Source organism: Salvelinus sp. IW2-2015, linkage group LG13 (genome assembly GCF_002910315.2).
Source record: "Salvelinus sp. IW2-2015 linkage group LG13, ASM291031v2, whole genome shotgun sequence".
NCBI lineage: Eukaryota > Metazoa > Chordata > Actinopteri > Salmoniformes > Salmonidae > Salvelinus > Salvelinus sp. IW2-2015.
The window spans coordinates 44,789,982-44,816,168 of NC_036853.1; the positions used below are offsets into that span (position 1 = coordinate 44,789,982).

The 26,187-nt window shown below is 44.9% G+C and overlaps 1 protein-coding gene across 1 annotated transcript in view; it reads right to left on the bottom strand.

Annotated features, from left to right (window-relative positions):
* LOC111971563 (catenin alpha-2) overlaps positions 1-26,187 on the bottom strand; it is a 121,609-nt gene that overhangs the window by 36,022 nt on the left and 59,400 nt on the right. The window contains exons 3-6 of the mRNA XM_023998397.2: positions 23,387-23,543; positions 21,871-22,071; positions 7,125-7,276; positions 3,159-3,272 (exon numbers count right to left, since the gene is read on the bottom strand). Coding sequence (XP_023854165.2) covers positions 3,159-3,272; positions 7,125-7,276; positions 21,871-22,071; positions 23,387-23,543 — 624 coding nt within the window. The remainder of the gene's footprint in view (positions 1-3,158; positions 3,273-7,124; positions 7,277-21,870; positions 22,072-23,386; positions 23,544-26,187) is intronic.

Genomic DNA, 26,187 nt, shown 5'->3' on the forward strand with positions numbered 1-26,187 from the left:
TGTGTAAGTATGTATGTGTCGCTCTGTCTCTGTGTGAGTATGTATGTGTCTCTCTGTCTCTGTGTAAGTATGTATGTGTCTCTCTGTCTCTGTGTAAGTATGTATGTGTCTCTCTGTCTTTGTGTAAGTATGTATGTGTCTCTCTGTCTGTGTGAGTATATGTGTGTCTCTCTGTCTCTGTGTAAGTATGTATGTGTCTCTCTTTCTCTGTGTAAGTGGAGGACAAAAAGACAGAGTGAGAGAGGGGCCATCTCCTGTGTGTTTACTCCCTCCTCATATTATACATGTTTGATTCCAATAACTTAGCTCTATGCATAAGTATAATAGAAGTGACAACCAGGAAGAGCCGCTCGAGGAACAATGGAGGGGGGGGGGGCAGAGAGACCAAAAGCAAGAGCGAGAGGGAGAGAAAGCGAGAGCAATAAAGCCTTGTTCACACTGGAGAAGCGACACAATGGCGGTGTAATAATTGTGGTGCCGTCAAATTGACCAGAAACATCCGTTGCATCACACCCGTAGTGTCAGAAGGTGAGATAGAGACAGAGGGAGGGAAAGAAAGAGTGAGTGAGAGGCTAACCTGGTGTCTGTATTGTTTGTGTGTGTTTTGACGCAAAGAGAGACCTACTGGGCACAGATGCCAGCTTTAAACGTCTAGTTTGGACGTACATTCGGTCGAGTTGTCAACTAACGCGAATTCAACGTGAAATCAAGCAAACATTTCACCCTTTCATTTGGATTTAGGTTCAAAGTTGGGTGGGGGAAAAAATGACATGATTCCCTGACGTCGATGACGCCTTGCAAATCTAATTCCGCATTGATTCAGCGTCATCGCATAGATTATTTTTTTGGGGGGGGGGGGTTGAAATGATGTGAAAACACTGTCGATCGAAGCAGTCTTGCCCAGTGGGGAGTAGCTAACCTCGTGTCAGTGTGGTGTGTGCTGCATGATACCCCTACACATGCCCAGCGTGAAAGGAACAGTGGGTGTAAACCTGGACAYGCTCGCCACGTCGGCTCACGCCGAGAAGACACAGGAGACGGCCGATCACCTTTCCTCTTGTCTCCTCTAATAACAACACACGCTGTGGTGTGCCAATGTGCACTTCACGTGACCGGGAGAAGGTAAACAGGGTTTACCGYGACATGACAGGTTAGGGCGAGTGGGCAGGACACCCGTGTCTTTTATGCATGTAGTTTCTATGTGAAAATGTGAGTGCACGTGTTTGTGTTTATCAGCAAATGTACTGCACGTGTGTGTGCGTGTGTGCGCTCATGTGTGTGTGTGTGTGAGTGTGATAGCAAGCATGTCTATATATCATGTGCATGTGCATGTGTATCATGTGTCTACATTTCGAAATGAACAGCACCCATTCATTTCAAGTGGCATCCGTTTTCAACATGAGACTCGGGAGCATGCACCTCAAACTAAATAGCATCAGGATGGTATCGCCCACTCACAGAGTTGCGTAGACACTTGTGTGTGATGCGTTTGAGCTCAGATGGCCTTCGCTGCAGGAGGTCGTGGGTGTGTGTGTGGGTGCGCGTGTGTGTGAGCCACGGGACACCGTGGGACGACTCAGTGGGATTCGATGAGACCCAACTGTACCCACTTCTCACCCTGGCGAAACAGTCCCCCTGCCGGACCCCCTACCAGTGTCCCAGAACAACGGCTGTCTATGCTCCCAAAAGTACAATCCTGTACCCACCTTATGGCCAAAGTTAGTTGTTATAATCATGGAGTTTGACACAACCGTTCTCTCTGTTTGTTTTCACCTCCTTTAAACTTTTTGACGGTTCCACGTTTGGAGAGAGATGTAGTGGTGGTGTGTTGTGTGTGTGTGTGTGCTGTGTGTGTGTGTGTGGTGTGTGTGTGTGTGGGTGTGTGTGTGTGTGTTGTTGTGTTGTGTGGTGGTTTGGGTTGTTATGTGTGTGTGTGTGTGTGTGTGTGTGTGTGTGTGGTGTGTTGTGGTCGTGTGTGTGTGTGTGGTGTGTGTGTGTGTGTGTGTGTCTGTGTCTGTGTCTGTGTGTGTATGAGGCCGGTTGGTGCCAACAGGCTTTGGGTTAATTTCAATGTTTCCCCTCTCCAATCCATTTCCCATTCATAATGCCAACTATCTCTCTCTCTCCCTCTCTCTCTCGCACACACTCTCTCTCTCTCTCTCTCTCTCTCTCACACACACTCTTTCTCTCTCTCCCGGATTCCCTCCGACTTTGAGGAAGGCTTCCTAGCAGCAGCAGGCCTCTCAGGATGAGGGGAGGCATGAGGCCAAACCTTTTCCTGCCACCCGGCATTCCACAATCCAACCTCAACAGCCAACCACTATCCCTGCTGTAGGGGTGGTAAGCACTGATACCCTTTAATGTACTTTAAGCAGTGCCCCTGTGTACAAATAATACATGGGAAAAAAACACTAATGTGCACAAAGCCCAAAGCCCCATGTGATCACTGGCACCATTCAGGCTTGGCACGGGTGGAGTGTGCATTCCCGGTAATATCGGAGGGGGGATGCAGTAATTGCCACGGCTTCATTTGCGCTCGCAATTTTACACCCGTCTCTCCTCCCGAGTGGGATCGTGCTTTAGTCATTTCAAAACAATCAAATTCGGCTATGATCATTTCAATGTACTTTTCGTTTTCCGTATGATGGAATCCTGTGATTTTAAAATCATACAATAGTGGGGTTTATCCAGTGCAGAACCCACTGGGAATTTACATTATGTTGAACACGAGAGGAATTGAAGTGGTGCAACAAGAGGCTTTAGGTAATGAAAGGGAAGTCCGACTTGCAATATGACACACTGCAACAATACCCTTTTCACATTACTGAGCATGAGCTAAACTGAGCCAAGCCTAGGTTTACTGGCCTGACCTGGTTACGAATCCACCAGAGTTGCTGGAACTGTGCAGGGAAGGACAATGTGAAAGGCCTTTGTGATAAATAGGGGTATCCTTGGGCACATCGGAAATGGCACCCTATTCCCTACGCAGTGCACCTCTTGACTCAAAAGAGGTGCACTATATTGGGTCTCATTTCTGACTCAACCCCAATCATGTTCCTATGTAGCGAGCTATGGAATGTTCCAGAGCAGGTTCTGGAGTGGGGTTCTAGTGTATGGCTCTAGTGGGGTTCGAGAGCTGGYTCTAGAGTTCCACTCACCCTGGCGCTCTGTCCGGCGATGAGCTGGTCATCCTCTGTCTGGACGCTGGTCCTGCTGCGGGCGTCGTAGTCCTCCTGCTCAAAGTCTGAGTCATCCTCCAGCTCCTCAGGTGTCTACAGAGAAAGGTGAAGAGGGGATGGAGAGGGAAAAGAGGCAGAGAGAGAGAGGGGGGGTAGAAAGAGATAGGGGATAGAGAGGGGGGATACAAAAGGGGTAGGAGAGAGAAAGAAGGAGAAAGTATTTGGGAGAGAAGGGAAAGGTGTGTGGGAGATGAGAAGAGAAATTGAAGAATAGTAGATGTAGGAGAGAGAGAGGAGAGAGAGAAAAAAACATGACGACTGTTAGATCAACAGCTGCAGTGTCACACAACACAGATTTCTGATACATCAGTCCTCAGACACATCTCTATCTCCACTCTCCCTCTACTGTACTTCTCACTCACACACTTCTTCTTCAGCTTCTGTGTCCTGGGTTGAGTCTGTTCTCAGCCAGAGTCTGAGGGCAGAGAGGCCTTCCCGTCACGTGAGGGGTGGCTGGCAGGAGATGTCACACAATTAACAGCAGAGTCAGATCTCCTTGTGTTGAATTATTCAGCCCCCTTTTTCACCCCCCCCTTTTATATGCTTTATACGCTCGGATTTCAAGTCCCTTGCATCATTGTTTTTAAGAAGTCTTGGCGGTGGTTTACACCACGCACCATAAGAGCACTATATAGCTCGCTGAAATAGTGGGATCAAACGGCACAAAGGGAAAAGKGCGGGAAGGGTAAATGGCCTCAAGAGATTCCGTGATTTAGCTTTTTCTTCTTCGGTCTTCAACTTGTTGTCAACCGCTATCTCACAACGAGACAGGTTGTTCAGATGTTCTAGACAGGCAGGACTCAGGGACGAATCAGTTAATGTTTTCGACCAATGAAGAGCAGGGATCTGGGGCTTCCGGGCCAATCGGGAGGCAGTTAGCTGAGGAGAAGGGCGGGATGAGTGGCTCGGTCGCCCACCTGTCTGTCTGTTTGTCAACAACGCGTGTCTATCGTCACGGCAACACTGTAAACATCATCTATACCGTCCTCATCTCCAGACATAACAACCTCCTCTACRAGCTGAAGAGGCCACTAGTCCGAAAAGATGGTTTTATACCTGCTTCTCTCGAAAACAAACCGAATTTCACGCAAATCCACCACACGAACATGAAGACGTTACAGTTGTGCGCCTCTACACGACACAGAGGCAGGCATGATATCAGACTCCTTAAACATGGGAGACGGCGCTGGAGCGTATAACGGCTGTTTAACGAGCTCCTGACCAGTTCTGCTATTCGGTGTGTGTTTCTGCGCTGATCTGAGCTTTTTGGACATCGTGCTTTCACCATCGTTTCCTATGACCGATCGTTACTCATTGTGTATCTATTATTACCTGTTGTACTTTTCTATTATTTCTCTATTTAGGTTTTTCCTCTACATTGTTGGGAAGAGGCCATGAGTAAGCATGTCACTCTTAGTCCACACCTGTTGTGTACAAAGCATGCGATGAATACAATTGTATTTTATTTGATGGCAGCCTATTCCCTATATAGTGCACGACTTTTGACCCGGAACACTATGAGCCCTGATCAAAAGTAGTGCACTATAAAAGGGAATGGGGTGCCATTTGGGATGGGGTTTGACTGCTTGTATCTCCTGCAGGTTAATTATTTCCCCTTTGTTCCCAGAAGAATGGATATGTGCTCCCTTTGTGTGTGGAAATGAGCGTGAACATTGAAGCCTTGTTTTAGTTGAATTGCGTGGCACGTTCCATTTTTTCTGAGAGGTGGACACACACACCGCAGATGTCTGCAGATGTCTGCGGACGTGTGTTTGTGTTGGTGTGTGTGTGTGTGTGTGTGTGTGTGTGTGTGTGTGTGTGGTTGTGTGTGTGTGTGTGTGTGTGTGTGTGTGTTGTGTGTGTGGTGTGTGTTTGTGTGTGTGTGTGTTGTGTGTGTGTGTGTGTTGTGGTTGTGTGGATGCTATTTAATACCCTCTACACACACACACACCCGACCATACTCAACTTCTGAATGAACACCATGGAAATTGCCCCATAATCCATTGCCGTTGTGGGTACAACGAGCCCTGCAACAGATTCTAAAGAATAATTTTCTAAAGAAATCCATGTAACACAGCTTACACGGGAGCAAAAAAAAACACACCACAAAAAATCCTTCAGACGTTTCATATGAAGGCTACACATTGCATTACGGAAGTTAGGCTACACAATGACGAGAAATCATAGATAGTCACCAAGCCTCCAAGAGTAATTGAACTTGGAAATAGATTATGAGGCTGGGGGTCGGTCTCGCCCGTTCAAACCCCTGTTTACATTATTTACCAACGTCAAATTATTTCCCCGTAATTCGATTTCTCTCGCAACTGCACTGGGAAACTTTCCAGCAGTGCAAAGTTGAACACACAAATTTGCATGGTGGTATTGGGAGAAGGGGTGGGGGGGGGGGGGGTATGAAACAGAGAATAAACACTTACACAAACAACATCTAGTAGGCCTACCATAGTGGACACAGTGTGGTGTGGCTGAGTCTACAAAATTACTTTGTAATAGGCTTTGTTGTAACATCAATACAAAAGTCTAGCCTGGAACTAGTCTTACAGTATTATRTTACAAGTAAACAAGTCTTGTCAGAGCCAGAACAGCCCATAGGGTAGCAGCCTAATTCCATTTTTTTGKAGCATCCCCCTGGACAGGAAGCTAGTCTATCTCAGGGTCTTACCCCCAATCCATGTCCGTAACGCTGAGTGCCAAGCAGAGAGGCATCGKTATGACTCAACCAGGGATTGAACCCTCAWCCTTCCAATCTCAGGGTGGATACTGTAACCACAAGGCCACTGAGTTGGTCTGTTCCAACCAGCCCTAAAGTGTTATGTCATATGCATCAAAGCTGGGACCGAGAGACTGGAAAAACAGCTTCTGTCTCAAGGYCATCAGTTGAACAGCCATCACTAACACAGAGAGGCTGCAGCCTAGAAACAGACTTGAAATCATTTTCCACTTCAATAAATGGATCACTAGTCACTTTAATAATRTTTACATATCTTGCWTTACYCACCTCATATGTATATACTCTATTTTATACCATCTATTGCATCTTGCCTATGCCACTCAGTCATTTCTCATCCATATATTTATATGTTCATATTCTTAATCCATTATTTAGATTTGTGTGTATTAGGTAGTTGTTGTGGAATTGTTAGATTACATGTTAGATTTGTTTACCTTTATTTTACTAGGCAAGTCAGTTAAGAACAAGTTCTTATTTACAATGACAGCCTACCGGGTAATAGTGGGTTAACCGCCTTGTTCAGGCAGAACAATAGATTTTTAATTTATCAGCTCGGGGATTCGATCCAGCAACCTTTCGGTTACCGGCCCAACGCTAAAAACACTAGGCTACCTGCCGCCCCAGATAGTGCTGCATTGTCGGAACTAGAAGCATAACAATTCGCTACACTCGCAATAACATCTGCTAACCATGTGTATGTGACCCAAACAATTTGATTTGATTTGATTTCTTATGAACCGTGAAGTTCTTTGTAATTTAATTTCCATGTCATTTAATTTCTTACTCGCTAACATCAAATCAGGGAGATTGTTTGTGTTTCATCTTGGGAAAATTTACATTTCATGTGACCTCACGCAGGACACATTCTTGGAATTGGAGATTTTTGTAGTTGAAAATTGATATTTCGGCAGTTATAGGTGYGAATCCTTATGTACACTTGGTCATGCATTCATGTCAATGAGAGAAAGAGAGTGTGTCTCAAATGGCACCCGTGTTCCTATATAGCGCACTACTTTTTATGGTCCCTGGTCAAAAGTAGTGTACTATAATGGGAATAGCCTGTGTAATTATGTACGTAGTCTGTTCCCAGCGTGCTTTGAGAAGCGTGAGAGGAGGAAATGAGGAAGTGGACCCACCCTGATCATAAGAACGGCTTTCCGGATGTCACGCACACCGTCGTAGACCAGGCGGGACGCGTCGATGAACTCGTTCTCCTCGAAGGTCTGTGGGGGGTTTGTGCTCAGTGCCTCGATGGCCACCTCCACTTGTTCAGCGAAACGGGGCATGACTGGAAGAAGGGAGGGAGAAAGAGGGAGGGAAAGGGAGAGAAAAGGAGATAACAATAAGAATGGCGACCAGAACTTACTTGACTCAGGTGCACTCACTTAATTTATTTTTATATTTTAGGCAACATGTCCTGCTACAGCATGTGCCTTCCTCAGTGTGTGTGTGTGAGAAACAGACAGTGAGAGAGAGAGAGAGAGAGAGAGAGAGAGAAAGAGAGAGAGAGAGAGAGATAGCGAGAGAGTGAGTGAGAAAGGGAGATAAGGATAAACAAAGGTGAAAAACAAGAGAAATGTCTGAAAAAACATCCTTCAAAAGTGTATCTTCCCCCCTGGTGGGGGGGGGGGGGGCACATTGGTTTGAGAGAGAGGTGGAATACTGAAAGAGACGTGTGTGTGTGTGTGTCTATGTAAGACAATGTGTGGGTGTTCTATTCTCAAACCAAGGACACACACTCTGCGTGTCAAATACATCTTCTGAGGCGGGGGTCCCAGCCTCTGTCAATGTAGCCTCTCGAGAAAAAGACGAGATGTCACCAGAAATCTGGTACCACAGGGATGGGGTGCCCGAGTGCCCTTCGCACGCCAATTAGCCGTTTCACCTTGGCTACACTACCGGCAGAGCGGCTGTCTGTCATCTATCACCGCGTGAGTGCTAGGATGCTAATGTGCTAGCTTTGATTGGCAGCCATTCACATATTAATCAGTCAGTGCTAGCATGCTAATGTGCTAGCTCTGGTTGACAGCCACTCAAGTTAACAGGTTGCTGATGAGGGACTGAAAAGTCATTGCCAAAACAAAAGCCTGCAAAACAAGAAGTTGCGAACTCCGACAAAAACAATGGCTGGCATTTAGCGGGAATATTAGTTTGGCAAGCGTCGCCAACGGAGCATCTGTATGTTCTTTGTGCGTTCACAGGAGAGGTGTTGAATTTGAATAAACGCCAGGGCAATCGTGCCGAATATATTCATGTTGAGTGGGACAGCTACATAATCATCTTCAGACGAATCGTGATGATCTGATGCAGGCAATGTTTAAAGGTCCAATGCAGCCATTTTTATCTCAATATCAAATCCTTTCTGGGTAACAATTCAGTACCTTACTGTGATGTTTTGAATTAAAATGGTCAAAAATAAACTAAAATAGCTTCTTGGCAAAGAGCAGTTTCACAAGCAATCATTTTGCTAGGACTGTCTAGAAATGATCTGAGTGGGGATGGGAAAACGGAGAACTAGCTGTTATTGGCATAAAGGTTTGGAACTCTCTTTCCTATCGGTCTATTAACTAATTTACCACCTAGTGATGTCACCAGGCAGGCCAAAACATCTCACCAAAACAGGCTTTTCAAATAGCTCTTAAACTAAAAGGTCATTATCATCATTTTCACAATTTCACAGTGTTTTTTCAACCTCATATAGTGTGGAAACATATATAAAACACAGGTAAGGCATGTTTTCGACTGCACTGKGCCTTTAATAATTGTTTCAACGCTGTGGTTCTGCCTGAGCAATAACAGCTGAATCAATGGGTTACGGTTAAACCACCTGACAGAGAACAAACAAGACAATATTTAGGTGGACTGACACGACCTTGTTTGACCCAGTCTTGTGTTATTGAATTGAGCCACGAGTAGAGCCGGCCAGTTCCCGTTTCACTGTCAAGTGGACACTAGGGACACACGCACGCGCGCACACACCCACGCAGACACAACACACACACAGTATCCAATCCGCGTAGATACTCACTCGACTTATGTCGTGCCGCCTTCACAATTTCAGATTCAGCAGCAAGCGCCTCAGTCTACAGCTTGTACTCATTATCTGTCTACACTGAGCCGTCGTCTCATTTCAGAGGAGAAAAGAGGGTCAGTACAACAAGACAAGAGGCACTCGCAAAARACCTTCTGATGCATAAAGAAAAGAGAAAAACATGACATAATATTCTCTGAGCGGCTGTTGAAGTATATATCAAATATTCAGAGAGGCATGATGAAACAAATACAATAAGAGGGATGGATTTGGAGAGGAGGTTGAATTTGGGCTCTGGATCACTGGCGAAGAAGAAGAAGCAGCACGTCTAATGAGAATGAGGGGAGGGAGGGGGAAAAACGACGACAACAACAAAGATTTTATGTGCTAGTGGATATGCCCCTTAAACCCCCGACAAACACGCTGTGTGATATTATTGTCATTCTCCTCAGAGCTCTCTCTCTCTCTCTCCCTCTTCTCTGTTCACCGTGAAGTGACGAAAATCAATTAGAAGCTTAAGCCAGAAAGGTAAATCCGAAAAAAAAATACACATAAACGTATTAAAAACACTGGGGCTGGTTATTATACACCAAACATAAAAGGTGCTACAAAAACTGTTTTCCTTTTTTTTCTCTAAAATTAATCTTTTTTTAATTCAGTTTAATCCACTTACTGGATTAGCGTAAAATAGGCTATTGGGAAAATTTGTGCAGGGCTAGGGTTTTTAAATAGAAATAGTTAAATGTTCTCCGAGACGCTTAATGAGGAAAGTTGCTGATGGTAAAGGAGCAATTTCACTCATTCCGGTTGAGAAATGATAAAGGGAATTAAACGTGACCGCGTTGGAATGGATTTGTTTTTCTCCCCCCTTCCCAAGCTCGACTATAAATCAAGAGAGAAGTCATGAAAGTACAATGAACGAAGTGAATGCTTAAATATTCGGTGAAAGTGCTTAGTGGAATCAAAGTGGCAGAACGCAACAGGCAGCCAACAATGACATCCTCAAGGCCCAAGATCACACGAGGACAGCTCTGCTCGCGTCGTGACATAATAGACTCCTCATAGGAAGAAGAAAAACACTTCCGACTTCCGCACAAACAAACCAAAAAGGCCGTCAATCGCAGAGTGCCATTAACCTTCAAACCCGGAGCCGTCTYGCTGTGATTTGTGTTTTCGCCTTATGGAAGGGAGGGAGGGAGGGAACAGAGGGAGGAAACAGAGTGAGGGAGGGAGGCATTGCCAAGTCTGACCGGAAGTTTCTCCAGCCTCAACCCCCTCCCCCCCATTCTCTCCCCATCACAAACACGCACGCAAGTACACGCGCGCGCGCACACACACTTCTTTTTGATTTAGCTGCTGCTGAGACTTCTGCCTACGAGTCTCTCTCTGGGCGATCTAGTTTGCCCCAACCTCAGCTAAACTGTCTCACCTCGCTGTACATCCTATACTGCTGATTCCTACTCCAATACACTAGTCAGCTTTTTATTCTATACCACCCACCCACTGCTGCTGAAGAAGCTTCTCCCCACCTTTCTCTCTTTCTTTCTCACTCTTCTCTCCTCTCTTCCCTCCCTCACTAACCCGCKCTCTCCTCTCCCCTCCCCACCTCTCCTCTGCTCTCCTCTGGCTAGCCATCTGTGTCTCATTTATACTAAAATCCCCCTTTCCCATCATCATAACAACTGATGGAACTGAGAGAGAAAGAGTGACTCATTTCAAGCCACTGTCTGTGTAGCGTGGGAAACACCTGGGCAGGGTGAWGCAACGTGGCGGCCATTTTGGAGCTTGTGTACTGCGAATTGGCACTCACAGCTGACAGGATTCTTGACTTAGCTGACAGGATTCTTGACTGAGCTATCACACTCTCCAGTCCTCTCCACAGTAATGTCATTCCATCAGTTGCTTTTGGTTGGAAAAAACAGTGAATGTAACCTGTGTTAGAGCTGACATAGGCCTATCTGCCATTCAATACATTATTACATGACTTTTAGTGTGTGTGTAATTACTCTCCCATATTCTAGACATACATTGAGAAAATCCAATTTCCATAAATTCCCAGGTATTCCACCGAAATCGAAGTTGGAGGATTCCTAGAATCTGCATGGAAGTAGCAGGGAATTTGGAATTATCCAACCAAGATTTCTGGAGAACCAGGGAATTTATTACATTTTAGTCATTTAGCAAATACTTTGATCCAGAGCAATTAGGGTTAAGTGCCTTGGTTAAAGGCACATCGGAATACTTTTCACCTAGTTGGCTCGGGGATTCAAACCAGCGACCTTCCAGTTATTGGCACAACGCTGTTAAACACTAGGCCATATATCAGCTTTATATCTACCTTCTCTGGGCAAAATCTTAATGATCAAGTAAAAAAATAAAAAAATAACATTTGTTTAAATGCAGGTGGGGAGAGGGAGAGAGAGAGAGRGAGAGCAGACAGAAAGATAGGAAAGAGGAGAGGGCAAGAGAGCGAGAGAGAGATAACCCCTTTCCCATGAGGCTATTGATTTAACCCCCCCTCCTTCAAGGACAAGCCTCAATCCCCAGGTCTGTGTGTGTAAAGTAGAATGTCTGTCAGGAAGCTATGGCTCAGCTAACGGCAGTTGAGCAGTCTGCTTGTGTGTGTGGTGTGTGTGTGTGTGTGTGTGTGTGTGGTGTGGTGTGTGTGTGTGTGTGTGTGTGTGTGTGTTGTGTGTGTGTGGTGTGTGTGTGTGTGTGTGTGTGTGTGTGTGTGTGTGTGTGTGCGTGTGTTTGCGCATGGTGCGGCATGTGTGTGTGCCCAGCCCGACTGCCTGTACTACCCCAAACTATGAATATAACTGGGTTCACTGTTGAGGAAGACAAAGGGCCAATAAGTGACAGGGGTCAAAGGTGAGACACTTGTGATGAACAGAGCGGGTTAGACAGCTTGACCATTTGACGCCTGTCACAGGGGAGGTGAGTGACAGCTTCTAGCATTGAGTTAATAGCGCACAGAGATGCATAGGCACAAAGGCACACACAAACACATACGCAAGGCGGCGCACAGGCAAGCATGAATATGCAGACGCACGCAGACACATCTAGACTTGGCTTCCTCTCTGGAGGATCTCAGCCAGGCAGGTCAGAAGCTGATGGACACACTCTAACTAGCTGGTAGTCCTGCAACAAAGACACACACACACACACACACACACACCTGGCTTTAGTTTACATAAATTGCAACAGCAGTCCAGGACGCCACCTGTTCAGTCCTCTGCCACTGACTCTACCCTCTCCTCTCTCTCTCTCTCCTCCATTTTTCATCAGTTTTTATTTTCCACCTCCATCTCTACRTCTCACTATCTCTCCGCCAGCTTTCAGGAGGCACCAATTTAGCCTCTGACAGAGCAGGCCCCAGGCCAAAACAGGCCACAGTGCCACCTACAGTGGAGATTAGTCCATTTTAGATGTAGCTGGAAGAATAGATGTAGGCGGAAGGTATTATCTGTGGTCCAWCCCTAGCCCCGTACTAGCACACTGATCTTGCGAGGTTATACAGTCGTGGCCAAAAGTTTAGAGAATGACACAAATATTAATTTCCACAAAGTTTGCTTCTTCAGTTTCATTAGATATTTTGGTCAGATGTTACTATGGAATACTGAAGTATAATAACAAGCATTTCATAAGTGTCAAAGGCCTTTATTGACAATTACATGAATTTGATGCAAAGAGTCAATATTTGCAGTGTTGACCATTCTTTTTCAAGACCTCTGCAATCTGCCCTGGCATACTGCCAATTAACTTCTGGGCCACATCCTGACTGATGGCAGMCCATTCCTGCATAATCAATGCTTGGAGTTTGTCAGAATTTGTGGGGTTTTGTTTGTCCACACGCCTCTTGAGGATTGACCACAAGTTCTCAATGGGATTAAGGTCTGGGGAGTTTCCTGGCCATGGACCCAAAATATTGATGTTTTGTTCCCAGAGCCACTTAGTTATCACTTTTGCCTTATGGCAAGGTGCTCCATCATGCTGGAAAAGGCATTGTTCGTCACCAAACTGTTCCTGGATGGTTGGGAGAAGTTGCTCTCGGAGGAAGTGTTGGTACCATTCTTTATTCATGGGTGTGTTCTTAGGCAAAATTGTGAGTGAGCCCACTCCATTGGCTGAGAAGCAACCCCACACATGAATAGTCTCAGGATGCTTTACTGTTGGCATGACACAGGACTGATGGTAGCGCTCACCTTGTCTTCTCCGGATAAGCTTTTTTTCCGGATGCCCCAAACAATCGGAAAGGGGATTCATCAGAGAAAATGACTTTACCCCAGTCCTCAGCAGTCCAATCCCTGTACCTTNAAACAATCGGAAAGGGGATTCATCAGAGAAAATGACTTTACCCCAGTCCTCAGCAGTCCAATCCCTGTACCTTTTGCAGAATATCAGTCTGTTCCTGTTATTTTTCTTGGAGAGAAGTGGCTACTTTGCTGCCACTACAAAGGTCTTCGCCTCACTGTGCGTGCAGATGCACTCACACCTGCCTGCTGCCATTCCTGAGCAAGCTCTGTACTGGTGGTGCCCCAATCCCGCAGTTGAATCAACGTTAGGAGCCGGTCCTGGCGCTTGCTGGACTTTCTTGGGCGCCCTGAAGCCTTCTTCACAACAATTGAACCGCTCTCCTTGAAGTTCTTGATGATCCGATAAATGGTTGATTTAGGTGCAATCTTACTGGCAGCAATATCCTTGCCTGTGAAGCCCTTTTTGTGCAAAGCAATGATGACGGCACGTGTTTCCTTGCAGGTAACCATGATTGACAGAGGAAGAACAATGATTCCAAGCACCACCCTCCTTTTGAAGCTTCCARTCTGTTATTYGAACTCAATCAGCATGACAGAGTGATCTCCAGCCTTGTCCTCGTCACCACTCACACCTCTGTTAACGAGAGAATCACTGACATGACGTCAGCTGGTCCTTTTGTGGCAGGGCTGAAATGCAGTGGAAATGTTTTTTGGGGATTCAGTTAATTTGCATGGCAAAGAGGGACTTTGCAATTAATTGCAATTCATCTGATCACTCTTCATAACATTCTGGAGTATATGCAAATTTCCATCATACAAACTGAGGCAGCAGACTTTGTGAAAATTAATATTTGTGTTATTCTCAAAACTTTTGGCCACGACTGTATAAATATGTTTCACTATTTATGATCAGTGCGGTAGCACAGGGCTAGTCCACCCCTAGAGATGTATCAAACCTGACCCCATTCATCCTTCCTCACCCTGGCAGCCCCATCCCTCCATCGTTCCTCTCCTCCATCTTTCTCATTACAAGTCATTTACCAGGGTGGGAAATCCATTGTTGCTCTGGTTATTTCCCCTCTGCCGGGATAATGAAAGAGACAATCAGCGTTACGAGTGCCTCTCGCCGCCGAGGCAATAAGTCACAAACAAGCATTAAACAAGTCACACATGGTGCCATCGGTGCCAGCTGTGCTAGGCTAGGATTGCCCTGTTGTTTACACACACAGAACAGAGAAATCTATGGCCTGGCTTCCTGGACAAAGATTAAGCCTAGTCCTGGAAATTGTTCTTTGGAGATTCACCATAAAAAGTGGATTTTAGTCGAGGACGAGGATTTATCTGGAATGGACTGTGTGCCCAGCCCAACTGTCTGTACTACCTACCCCAAGCAATACATCTGACTGGGTTCATTGTTAAGGAAGAGGGGGGTGGGGGTGAGTGACATAGTCTGGCGTTGAGTGGTGAGCACACATTAATAGGCTTGCACGAATACAAATACACACGCACGCACACACACACACACACACACACTCACTCACATAAACACACACACACGCTTGCGCATGCCTCTCTGATGGACACTCTAACTAGATGGCAGTCCTACAGCACACCCCAGAGTCCTGGCTGCAGTTTACACAGGCAATAGCAGTCCAGGACACCACCTGTTCACACCTCCGCCACTGACTCCACCCTCTCCTCTCTCTCTCTCCTCTCATCCAATTGTCATCTGTTTTGCTCCCCCCCCCCCCCCCCCCCCCCCCCCCCCCCCCCCCCCCCCCCCCCCCCCCCCCCCCCCCCCCCCCCCCCCCCACATGTTATCTGTTTTCCGTTTTTATTTCCCCCCTTCCACCTCCACGTCTCACTATCTCTCCGCCAGCTTTCAGGAGGCACCAATTTAGCCTCTGACAGAGCAGGCCCCAGGCCAAAACATGCCACAGTGGCACCTAAAGGTGAGATTAGTCTGTTGCCGTGTCTGTGTGTTCCCTCCATGTTGAAGTCACACACTGCAGTGGACGTGTACAGTCAGGTGGACCGGGCCTTCCAATGACAGCAGGCTTGCGTCCCAAATAGCTTTTACGTCCCCATTCACTTCATAACGAACTACTTTGTCAAAAGTAATGCACTTCATAGGAACATGTTACTATTTGGGATGCATTCCTGGTGTTGCAGTGGAACAGGGGAAAGGGGATACCTGGTCAGTTGCGCAACTGAATGCATTCAACCTAAATATGTCTTCAGCATTTAACCCAACCCCTCTGAATCAGAGAGGTGCGGGGGCAGAGAGCAGTTGTTGTTGGGGGTTAACTGCCTTGCTCAAGGGCAGAACGGCATATTTCTTCGCCTTGCCGGCTCGGGGATCTTGCTACTTTCAGTTAGTGGCCCAAAGCTTGACGACTCCATATGTGGCGGGTTCTATTTCCTTGTATGTTTTTAGACAGGGAGTGAGATCCTTTGAAATCAGGAAATGAACACAAATAGTTTGAGTCAACGTGCTAAGCCCGGATTGATTAAATCACGATACACTGCAGAGTAGCAACTGTGCAATTAGCGTGCTTACACTTATGCACTTTTAAGGATAGCGGGTCAACATTGATTTATTCTTAGCCTTGAAAGTAAAAAGATGAAGAAAAGGCTACAAATAAGAGTAAACAAATAGATGTAGGAGGAAGGTATTATCGGTGGTCCGACCCTAGCCTCGTACTAGCACACTGATCTTGCGAGGTTACATAAATATGTTTCACTATTTATGCAAGCTCATGAGATCAGTGCGGTAGCACGGGGCTAGTCCACCCCTAGAGATGTATCAAACCTGACCCCATTCATCCTTCCTCACCCTGGCAGCCCCATCCCTCCATCGTTCGTCTCCTCCATCTTTCCCATTACAAGTCATTTACCAGGGTGGGAAATCCATTGTTGCTCTGGTTATTTCCCCTCTGCCGGGATAATGAAAGAGACAATCAGCGTTACTCGAGTGCCTCTCGCCGCAGAGGCGATGAGTCATAAACAAGCGTTAAACAAGTCGCACGCGGTGCCATCGGGCCAGCTGTGCTAGGCTAGGCTAGCCCTGTTGTTTACACACACAGAACAGAGGAATCTATGGCCTGGCTTCCTGGACAAAGATTAAGCCTAGTCCTGGAATAGAAATCATGGTCTATGGAGAGTCACAATTGAAAGTACCACTTAATCCAGGACTAGGCTTAATCTTTGTCCAGGAAGCCAGGCCATTGGGCCTACCTTATGAATGTGACTATGGAACTGTTGATAGGTGGCAAATTCACTAGACCAGGGTTGGTTGGTGTCAGTTTTATGTCAACTCAGTTCAACTGGAAACTGAGTTTGTGAATGTTTATTCTAATCATTTCAAGACATTCTCAGTTAACTCCACGGTGTTGACTAGATTCAAATGAATCGTCCATGTTGAATCCATCGACACTACATCAGATGTCACGATCATTTGAAGCATACTCGGGACCAACGTGCAGCGTGGTCTGGGTTCCACATCTTTATTTAGTGAAACGCACAAAACAATAAAACAAGAACAAAACAAACAACAAACCGTGACTACAGAGGTTGCTACGTGCACTTACTCAAACAGTATCCCATAAAACACAGGTGGCAAAAATGCTACTTAAATATGATCCCCAATTAGAGACAACGATAGCCAGCTGCCTCTAATTGGGAATCATACCAAACACCAACACAGAAAAACTAAACTAGAACCCCACATAGAAAATAACAACTAGAAAACCCCCCAGTCACGCCCTGACCTACTCCACCATAGAAAATAAGGACTCTCTATGGTCAGGACGTGACAACAGAACAGTACAGTACTGCACAGTAGAGCCTTGTATCAGTGTATAAGCATCACATTGCAGAAATATATGAATCATGGTTATTGATGCATAAATCAAGACATTGCATTCAAGTAAAGTAGTACAGTACAGTAAGTAAAGTAGTACAGTACAGTAAGTAAAGTTGTACAGTACAGTAAGTAAAGTAGTACAGTACAGTAACGTAAAGTAGTACAGTACAGTAAGTAAAGTAGTACAGTATACAGTAAGTAACAGTAAAGTAAGTACAAGTACAGTACAGTAACAGTAAGTCAGTATATATAGTGCAGTAAAGTAGTACAGTACACTAGGTAATGTAATACAGGAAGTACGTAAGTAAGTAAAGTAGTACAATAGAGTAAGTAAAGTAGTACAGTAACAGTAACAGTACATTACAGTAAGTAAAGTTATTACAGTGCAGTAAGTAAGTAGTACAGTACAGTAAGTGAAGTAGTACAGTACAGCACAGTAAGTAAAGTAATGCAGTACAGTAAGTAAAGTAGTACAGTACAGTAAGTAAAGTAGTACACGTAAGTAAAGTAAAGTTGTATAGTACGTAAGTAAAGTAGTACAGTAAAGTTCAGTACAGTGAAGAGCACATGGTCACATCTCCGGCCAACAGGATTCGTACCTGTCTGGGAGATACTATACTGTACCACCATGCCCCACAAAGTCACTTTGGGGGCTGCCTAAAAAAAGACAGTGGATGAATAATGATATGAATTCATAAAGATGTGTTCTCCCCTTATCAGAGGTTATTACAGGCTAATGAGAGTCAAACCACACTCGTGTCGGAGCCACTCTTTCCCTGTCCCCCTCCTGCCCTCAGTGAAATGAATATAAACTGCCTGCCTCGCTCCTTTTTTTTCAGGAAGAGAAAAAAAGAGCAAGGGAAAAAAACATGGTAATGTCGAGTTTTGAACTGTTCAAACCCGTTAGCTAGCTAACGCCCGCTCAGTCAAAGGAGGAGACGTGTCGCACATTAACCTTCATGGGGTTTGGTTGCGGTTACATGCTCGATTGATGCTGCTAATTGAAATGTAGAAGGCGAGGGGGGGGGTTGAGACTGACTCTGACCGGGGTCTTATTCGTCTTAACTATATTTCTCTTTGATGGAGAGCTGTTTTGTTGCTTGTTCCTCCCCTCCTTGTGTTTTAGTGGCGGTGGTGTTTGTTAAAWGCCGCCATGCRCATCTGATCTGCACCATAAAGCACCTCTATTGATCCCTGGTGAACTGTATCTATCCCCCTCTCTCTATCCTTCTCTCCACCCTCCTCTCCCCTCTCTTCATCGTCCTCTCCCCATTCTCTTCTCTCCCTCCTCTCCCTCTCCCCATCCACCTCTGCCCTCTCTCCATCCTCCTCTCCCCTCTCTTCATCGTCCTCTCCCCATTCTCTTATCTCCCTCCTCTCCCTCTCCCCATCCACCTCTCCCCTCTCTTCATCCTCCTCTCCCCTCTCTCCATCCTCTCCCTTTCTCCTTCTCTTCCTCCCCTCCCTACATTTCAGCAGAACGTACAGTACCAGTCAAAAGTTTGGACACACCTACTCACTGAAGGGTTTTTCTTTATTTTTTTATATTTTCCACATTGTAGAATAATAGTGATGACATCAAAACTATGAAATAACACATGTAGAATCATGTACTGTAGTAACCACAAAAGTGTTAAACAAATCAAAATATATTTTTTATATTGAAGATTCTTCCAAGTAGGCACCCTCTGCCTTGATGACAGCGTTGTACAGAGCAGAATGTACATATGAGGGAAAATACATAAAGAAAAGAGAATATAGGATATATACTGTATGTTCCCATTTTTTACACGGCATCAATCAACTAGACACAAAACATCTATAGCTGTGAGTGTAGGCCAGTATCAGTCCTGCTGTGTATGAAAAACTGTATTAAACAGTTTGATTGGCTGGCTTAGTCCTAGCCCATGTTTCCATGGTGTCTACTAGTACCTTTTTCATTCCTCTTCAAAAGTTCTGACCCCATTTAGTCGACTGGACGATTGTTTGGTCGATAGGCTGTTGGTAGGCTGTTGGTCGACTGAGATTTTTTTAGTTGAGCAGGGGCAAATATATTTTAAAACATTTAGGCCACTTTTTTTTTCCGCCTGTCTGATTCACGCCTGTCTCAGTGGACTAATCCATTGCGGGGATGGCACACCAGTATCACCAGTAGTACCTTTACCATTAACTACCATCATTTCTTATCTCCAATGTTTTCCGATCATTTCTGTTTAATGCAATCAATATATCATTATTACACTCTTACCCTTGTCATTGTAGGAGTGGACACGTTGTTTGCAGAGCGCATAACCTAGCCTTAACAAGTCTTGATTTATTTCATTCCATTTTGTTTGGAGCGCTCCTGTCAATCTTGAGTAAGGACACACACCTGATTACGCATAGAAGTAGGCTTAGGCTACCTGGCCTGCGCGCAAATGTAGGCTTATAAATGTGCCCATTTGGGGATCTGATACTATTTCCGATTGTCTTAACTCACCATCCCTGTGGAGCTTCTCAAAGTAATTTTCTCTTTGCCTCAAACAACAAGTATACAAAGTCTATTTTGACATCCAATGAGAATGACAATAGTTCCTCAACGTGGCCTATTTGAAAAATATTTCTAGCACTCTCCCTTTCGATAACAACTCAGCATCAAAGGGGGGAAGATATTTCAAGCTCTGAGCCGGTGGAAACATCATAAAAAAAGGCCTACCTGATTACTTGCGCAAATAGCCCACAGCTGTGTCTGTCTCTCCAGAGCTCACTGGTGCTGGAAACTCTGAGGGCCCAGAATATTTTATAGAATGTTGCAAGTTTGCTAGCATCCAGCTTTGGCCTGTACTGAGTTAATAGTTGATACAATGTTTCAAGTTCCTTGCAGACAGGCCATGCATAGCCAATGTGACTGAAAATATATGTATGTTTCTCAGGATATTTTCAACCTGCAGGCTGCAATGTTTTTATTTGTTGGCTTCGTGTAGGCTATTTTTACATATCGGCAATGACAATAGATGTTACTTCTAGATTTGTTAAATTTTCATTTAGATTTAGAATTTTGATTAAAGCATCAGACAAGCTCAGTAGCCTACCTATAGTTGAGTTTATAGTCTATATATGGAAAAATACACAAAAAAAATACACAAATGTAGACCAATTGATTGGTCGAAAGAACAGACGACTCTCTGTTGACCAAGATTTTTTTTAGTCGGGGACAGCCCTACTCTTCTTTTTTTCCATGAGCATGGCGTTATTTCTATTTCAGTCTGTTGGATGACTGTCATTCATATTCCATTCACCCAGTTCAATCTAACATTGATAGATTTAGGCAACTACACATGGACAGACAGTGACACGTTCAATACCGCCTTGCGCACTCTTGGCTGCATCTAGCTTATCTAGGGTGWAATGATTAGTCAAACAGTTGCAAACGAGAGTTTCTATTGGACTAATTCTGGTATTTTTATCCCTGTTTYGTTTGCTTCCGTTTAAGAAACGTTTTTCAACAGAATCGGCAGAATGAATACACCCCTGATCACGCATAAACACAGTCCACTTTCATAGCAGCSAAGTTGTATTCCTTCTCACCTCTATGCACTCTCCTCCTCTCACCTTTTCCCTTCGCTTGTGGACTTCAATGAACAACACATAAGCTGTATGTGACCAGGTGAAAAAACCTTTCCAAGCCAAACCGCAACACACAGCCTACATACTTGTCCCCATATTAGCTAAAGTAACGTCTTAGTCAACATAACTAATATAACTAATGTGTTAGTAAACCTGCTACAATCATGCAGTAACGTTACAGTGTATATAGTTAGTAAGCAGTTACACCGGAGGCCCCGGTGGCAATAAATTCATAAAACCAAAAGCTTACCTGAACTTGGAAGAGTTCCAGTGCTGTGTTGGATAGTCATAGCCACCTAGCTAACATAGCATCCCTCTGTTTGAGTCRGGTGTTGAGTGACTAAACTAGCTAGCTGCATTTGCTAGCTAAGTAAGTGAAAAAAAAGTGACGAAATCTCTCTCTCTCTCGCTCTCTGTTTCTCTCTCTCTTCTCCTTCATTTTTGAAGAAATTAATTTGTTGAAAACTGTTCAACTATTGTCTTTCTCTCTCTAGTAGTCAACTACTCACCACATTTTATACACTGCAGTGCTAGCTATCTGTAGCGTATGCTTTCTGTACTAGATTTATTCTCTGATCCTTTGATTAGGTGGACAACATGTCAGTTCATGCCGCAAGAGTTCTGATAGGTTGGAGGACGTCCTCCGGAAAGTGTCATAATTACTGTGTAAGTCTATGGAAGGAGGTGAGAACCAAGAGCCTCCTAGGTTTTGAATTGAAGTCACTGTACCAAGAAGAGGACAGAAGCTACTGTAGCTGTCCTCCGGCTACACCATGGTGCTACCCTACAGAGTGCTGTTGAGGTTACTTTAGACCTTCATTGCGAAACAGTGTGTTTTAATCAATTATTTCGGGACGTGAATATATTTACTACAGTTCTATCTAAAAATTATAGCTTTTTAAATGTTTTACAATTTTAATTGAGATGAAATTCACTGAGGAGGATCCTCCTCTGAGGAGCCACCACTAGTGTATTTGTGTGTGTGTGTGTGTGTGTGTGTGTGTGTGTGTGTGTGTGTGTGTGTGTGTGTGTGTGTGTGTGTGTGCGTGCGTGCGTGCGTGCGTGCGTGCGTGCGTGCGTGCGTGCGTGTGTGCGTGCGTGCGTGTACATTACGACCAACTCACCGGTCTCAGACAGCAGCTTGATAGACTCCAGAACGCGCTCGGTGTAAACGCCTGGCTCGTAGTTCTCCATCTCCGCGTTGATGATGTGAACGACGCGGGCCGCCCGGCCCCTGATGGCGCCCGCCGTGCGGTCCAGGGTGTCCACGTCACCCTCTTGCAGGGCGATCACGCACTTGTTCACGTCCTCCAGAATGTGGTTTTCTGTGGGGTAGAGATAAGACCTGTCTCTTATACACATCTAGATGTGTATAAGAGACAGGTGTAAGGTAGTAGTGTGGAATTGTTAGGTTAGATTACTGTTGGTTATTACTGCATTGTCGGAACTAGAAGCACAAGCATTTCGCTACACTCGCATTAACATCTGCTAACCATGTGTATGTGACTAATAAAATTTGATTTGATTTGATTTGATAACGGTGACCTACACTGTGTGTGAACGTGTATGCCCATGTGTGTATGTGCTTACAAGTGTGTGTGCATGCTCGCATGTGTGTGTGTGTGTCCTCTTTTGAAAAGCGAATCTTTTTGAACCAACCTATCTTTGTCACCTCTGTGACCCAGACTACTGTAGCATTCTTAACAAGCTCCATCAGAGGAACACAGCGAGTGGGTGACCCCGCCGCCACGAGGGTGTTGTTCAGATGAAAGGACTAAGTATGCATCCCAAATGGAACGAACTAACTAACTAACGAACTCACTCACTAACTCACTCACTCACTCGAGAAAGCATGTTTTTTGTCCTGGAACTGCGTCAATAGCCACTTACCCATTATGGCCTACAAAGCTTAAATCCCGTAAAAGGAGAGAATATTCTGTTCGACCGTTGTATTTCCTAATGACTAAATCACTTAATTATCATGGTCATCTGTATTAAATATATCACAGTCATCATCATTAGAAGCCATATAGGTATCTACAAGAAAGCTTTCTCCTTTCTCTAAATGGAAGCAGAAACGATGTCGGAGAAATGCGTCTTTCAGTGGAAAAACACCGTACTTACCTATACATTGCACAAACACACTGAGTCTACTTTATCTCGGGCTGTATGTATCAAGCGTCTCAGAGGAGGAGCGCTGACCCAGGATCAGGCCCCCCCATCCATGTAATCTTTTTCATTTGAAACGAAAAAGGTAAAAGTGATTCTTAATCAGCACTCCTACTCTGAGACATTTGATACATACTGTACGTCCCCAGGTGTCAAGAACTGTTATACAATAAACAGTTAGAATCCGAGAGACGATATGTTGGTGGCAGTGGARGCTGGTGGGAGAAGCTATAGGAGGACGGCTAATTGTTACGGCTGGAMTGGAATTATTGGAACAGTCAAATGTGGTTTCCATATGTTTGATACCATTCCATTTATTCCATTCCAGCCATTACAATCTGCCCGTCTTCCTATAGCTCCTCCCACCAGCCTCCTCTTGTTGGTGGGAGCTCAGTTGCAACTAGTATTAGTGTTAAAAAGCACTTAATTTTAACTGTGTACAACGTTGTCAATAATATCCCGATTCCATACCTGACACGGAYAGGAAGTCATCCACGGAAGTGATATCATCGACGGCCTCAGTGAGGATGCGCACCTGCTTCTCCCATTGGTCCTTGAACACATCCATGTTGTCCTGGGCAACCTTGCTCTGGGGCCGAGCAGCCAGGGTGAGGGCCGCGTTGATCACCTGGGGGGTAGAGAKTGAAGGTTGAGAGAAAAGGTGTTTGTGTGTGTAGGACCACCAAGTCAAGGGGATCTCCAAATCCAGTCCTGGAGTGCTTACAATACAGGCCRTGCAGGGTTTTATTCTAGCCCAGCACTAACACATCTAATGAAGATAMTCATATAATCGTTCTCCTTTCCAGACTGAAGACCATGTTAAGTGGAATCATGTGTTTTCTTATGTTGTTGCTGGGCTGGATTATAACCGGGTGGCTTTCCAAGACTTCTGACTTCAAACCCCTGACCTAGACTAAAAGACTGATGTGACTTCTAAGGAAACTCTGCATGACTAGCCATGACCACGACTGTACTTCAATGATGAACTTCCTTGCTATATACATTAAGACTAATTAAATAAGTAAGAAGCCTTGCATGAGCATTGGTACACCCGCTAGATAGAGTAGAGGGTGTGAAATGGACCGCATCAGCGGTACAGTAGGCTATAGCACAGTCTAGATCCCTTTCTGCAGTCAATTTCCTTAAGAACATTAAAGGGATAGTTCACCCAAATTGAAAATGACATTAATGTCATTAGCCATTGTGCAGTCTATAGTCTACAGACAAGGTAAGACTTTGGTTTTGGGTATGTCATTTTGTGTTGGGTGAACTATCCCTTTAAGGGAGGGGGTTCTCTGGSTACATTTCCAGCAGATTGAACAGCAGGATWGTTTGGAAAACTGGATGTCTTCATAGGAGAAGAAACATTGTTATTCCCAGGAATGAGAACTAATGATCTAACAGATAGACAATGTTTCAGTCCTGCATGTGTCCATTACATGGATAATATCCAGTTAATATATTCATATTTATTCAACAACAAATGGTAAAGCAATAGGCAGGGTGCCATTACTGCTGTAGGCTTGTATGACTTAACCAATCAAGAAAATATATTTGTATTTTGTATATTTCAGTAATTTAGCAGATGCCYTTATCCAGAGCAGCCATCTTAAGGTGAGACAACCCAAATTTCCCCCACCGCCCCCACAATTTTACCCCCCTTTTTCTCCCCGATTTCAATCTTGTCTCATGGCTGCCAAAGGGCTCGGGAGAGGCGAAGGGGGAGTCATGCATCCTCCGAAACATGACCCACCTAACCGCGCTCCTTAACACCCACCCGCACCAATGTGTCGGAGGAAACACCGTTCAACTGGCGACCGGAGTCAGCCTGCAGGCACCTGGCCCAACACAAGGAGGTGCTGTGGCGCGATGAGCCAAGTAAAGCCAAGTAAACCCTCCCCTAACCCAGACGACGCTGGGCCAATATGCACCATCCTATGGGACTCCCGGCCACAGCCRGTTGTGGCACAGCCCGGGAATGAACCCGAAACTGTAGTAACGCCCCTAGCACTCGATGCAGTGCCTTAGACTGCTGCGCCACTCAGCAGGCTCTGATAGTTTCCCCTTATTTTCTACTTACATTTGGTGCTGTCGATTCATCCAGAACATTTTTTTTTATAAGTCCATTAGCTTGTTAAAGCTAGGAAAATAAGGAGAAAAAATATATATATTTTAAGTCTTTGCTGAGGTACGTTGAGCACATATGCAATCCCTGCCGGCCTTCTCACTATGTTCCATGCATCTTTCTACCATTTAACTTCTGTTTATATCAGAAAACAACTAAAATGTCTGTTATACCTGTTTAAATCAGGAAAAAACACACATTTAAAAAAAATATCTAAAAGTTAACAAACACTTGAATTACTTTTTGCATTTACAGTTTCTCCTTTTAGCTCCATTAAGCCTTAAAGAGACTCTGCCAAAGAGTCTGATCGTGGTTCAAGGTTTGACAGCCACTAATGATGCCTGGAATCAAGTAAAGACAGTCATGTAATACACCGGGGTCGCTCACACTCATCTTACATAACCCTCCGTTTTTTGTTCTATCCCCCGTTTTCTTTTGTCTTTAACCCCCCTCTCAAACCGACCTYCTGTCAAAACACAAAATTCCAATAAGCACACACACATCTGAGTCACCTYATTGTATGCACGTGGGAATAATGTGATTACTYWAAAGAAAAGACAAACTCGCACACTAGTCTTGCTAGTATCACTATTTTTTATTCAAGCTCACGTGTCGGCCTCTTTGKCCTTCGACAGGGCTTTTTCAARATGTCCAAAYAGCCATCTATTTTGCCCCCACCTTTCTTTCTCTTTTCTTTCTTTGTGTCACTTAACCCTCTTCCCTCTATTGCTTAGCGCTTTTTCTATGTTGAGCCGTTGCCAAGCAAAAGCGACAGCTGGGAACTTAAAAATTGCAATCCCCTTCCAAAGTTTTCTAATACTAGCCTTGACTCAGTGGAGGTCAGTTTATTAAAAAGTGACTCTCTGTGGGTGTACTGTGGGCCCGGTGTGAGTCTTCGAGAGTCKTGCACCTTGAATGTTAAGAACTGCCCMTTCCSTTAATCCCTCCTTCCTCTCCTTTCTTCACTTCCGTTAGTGAGCACAGGGTCCCCTGTGAAAATGCCCCAACCCTTGGAAACAACCTATCGATTCCCACCTATTCCTCTGCCAGACATCCAGAGGAAGACTGCTCCGGGAGGCTAGAGCTCCCATCTGTATCTTTCTCCTATACCCTTCCCTCTCTCCTTCTCTTTCTCTCTGCGCTCCCT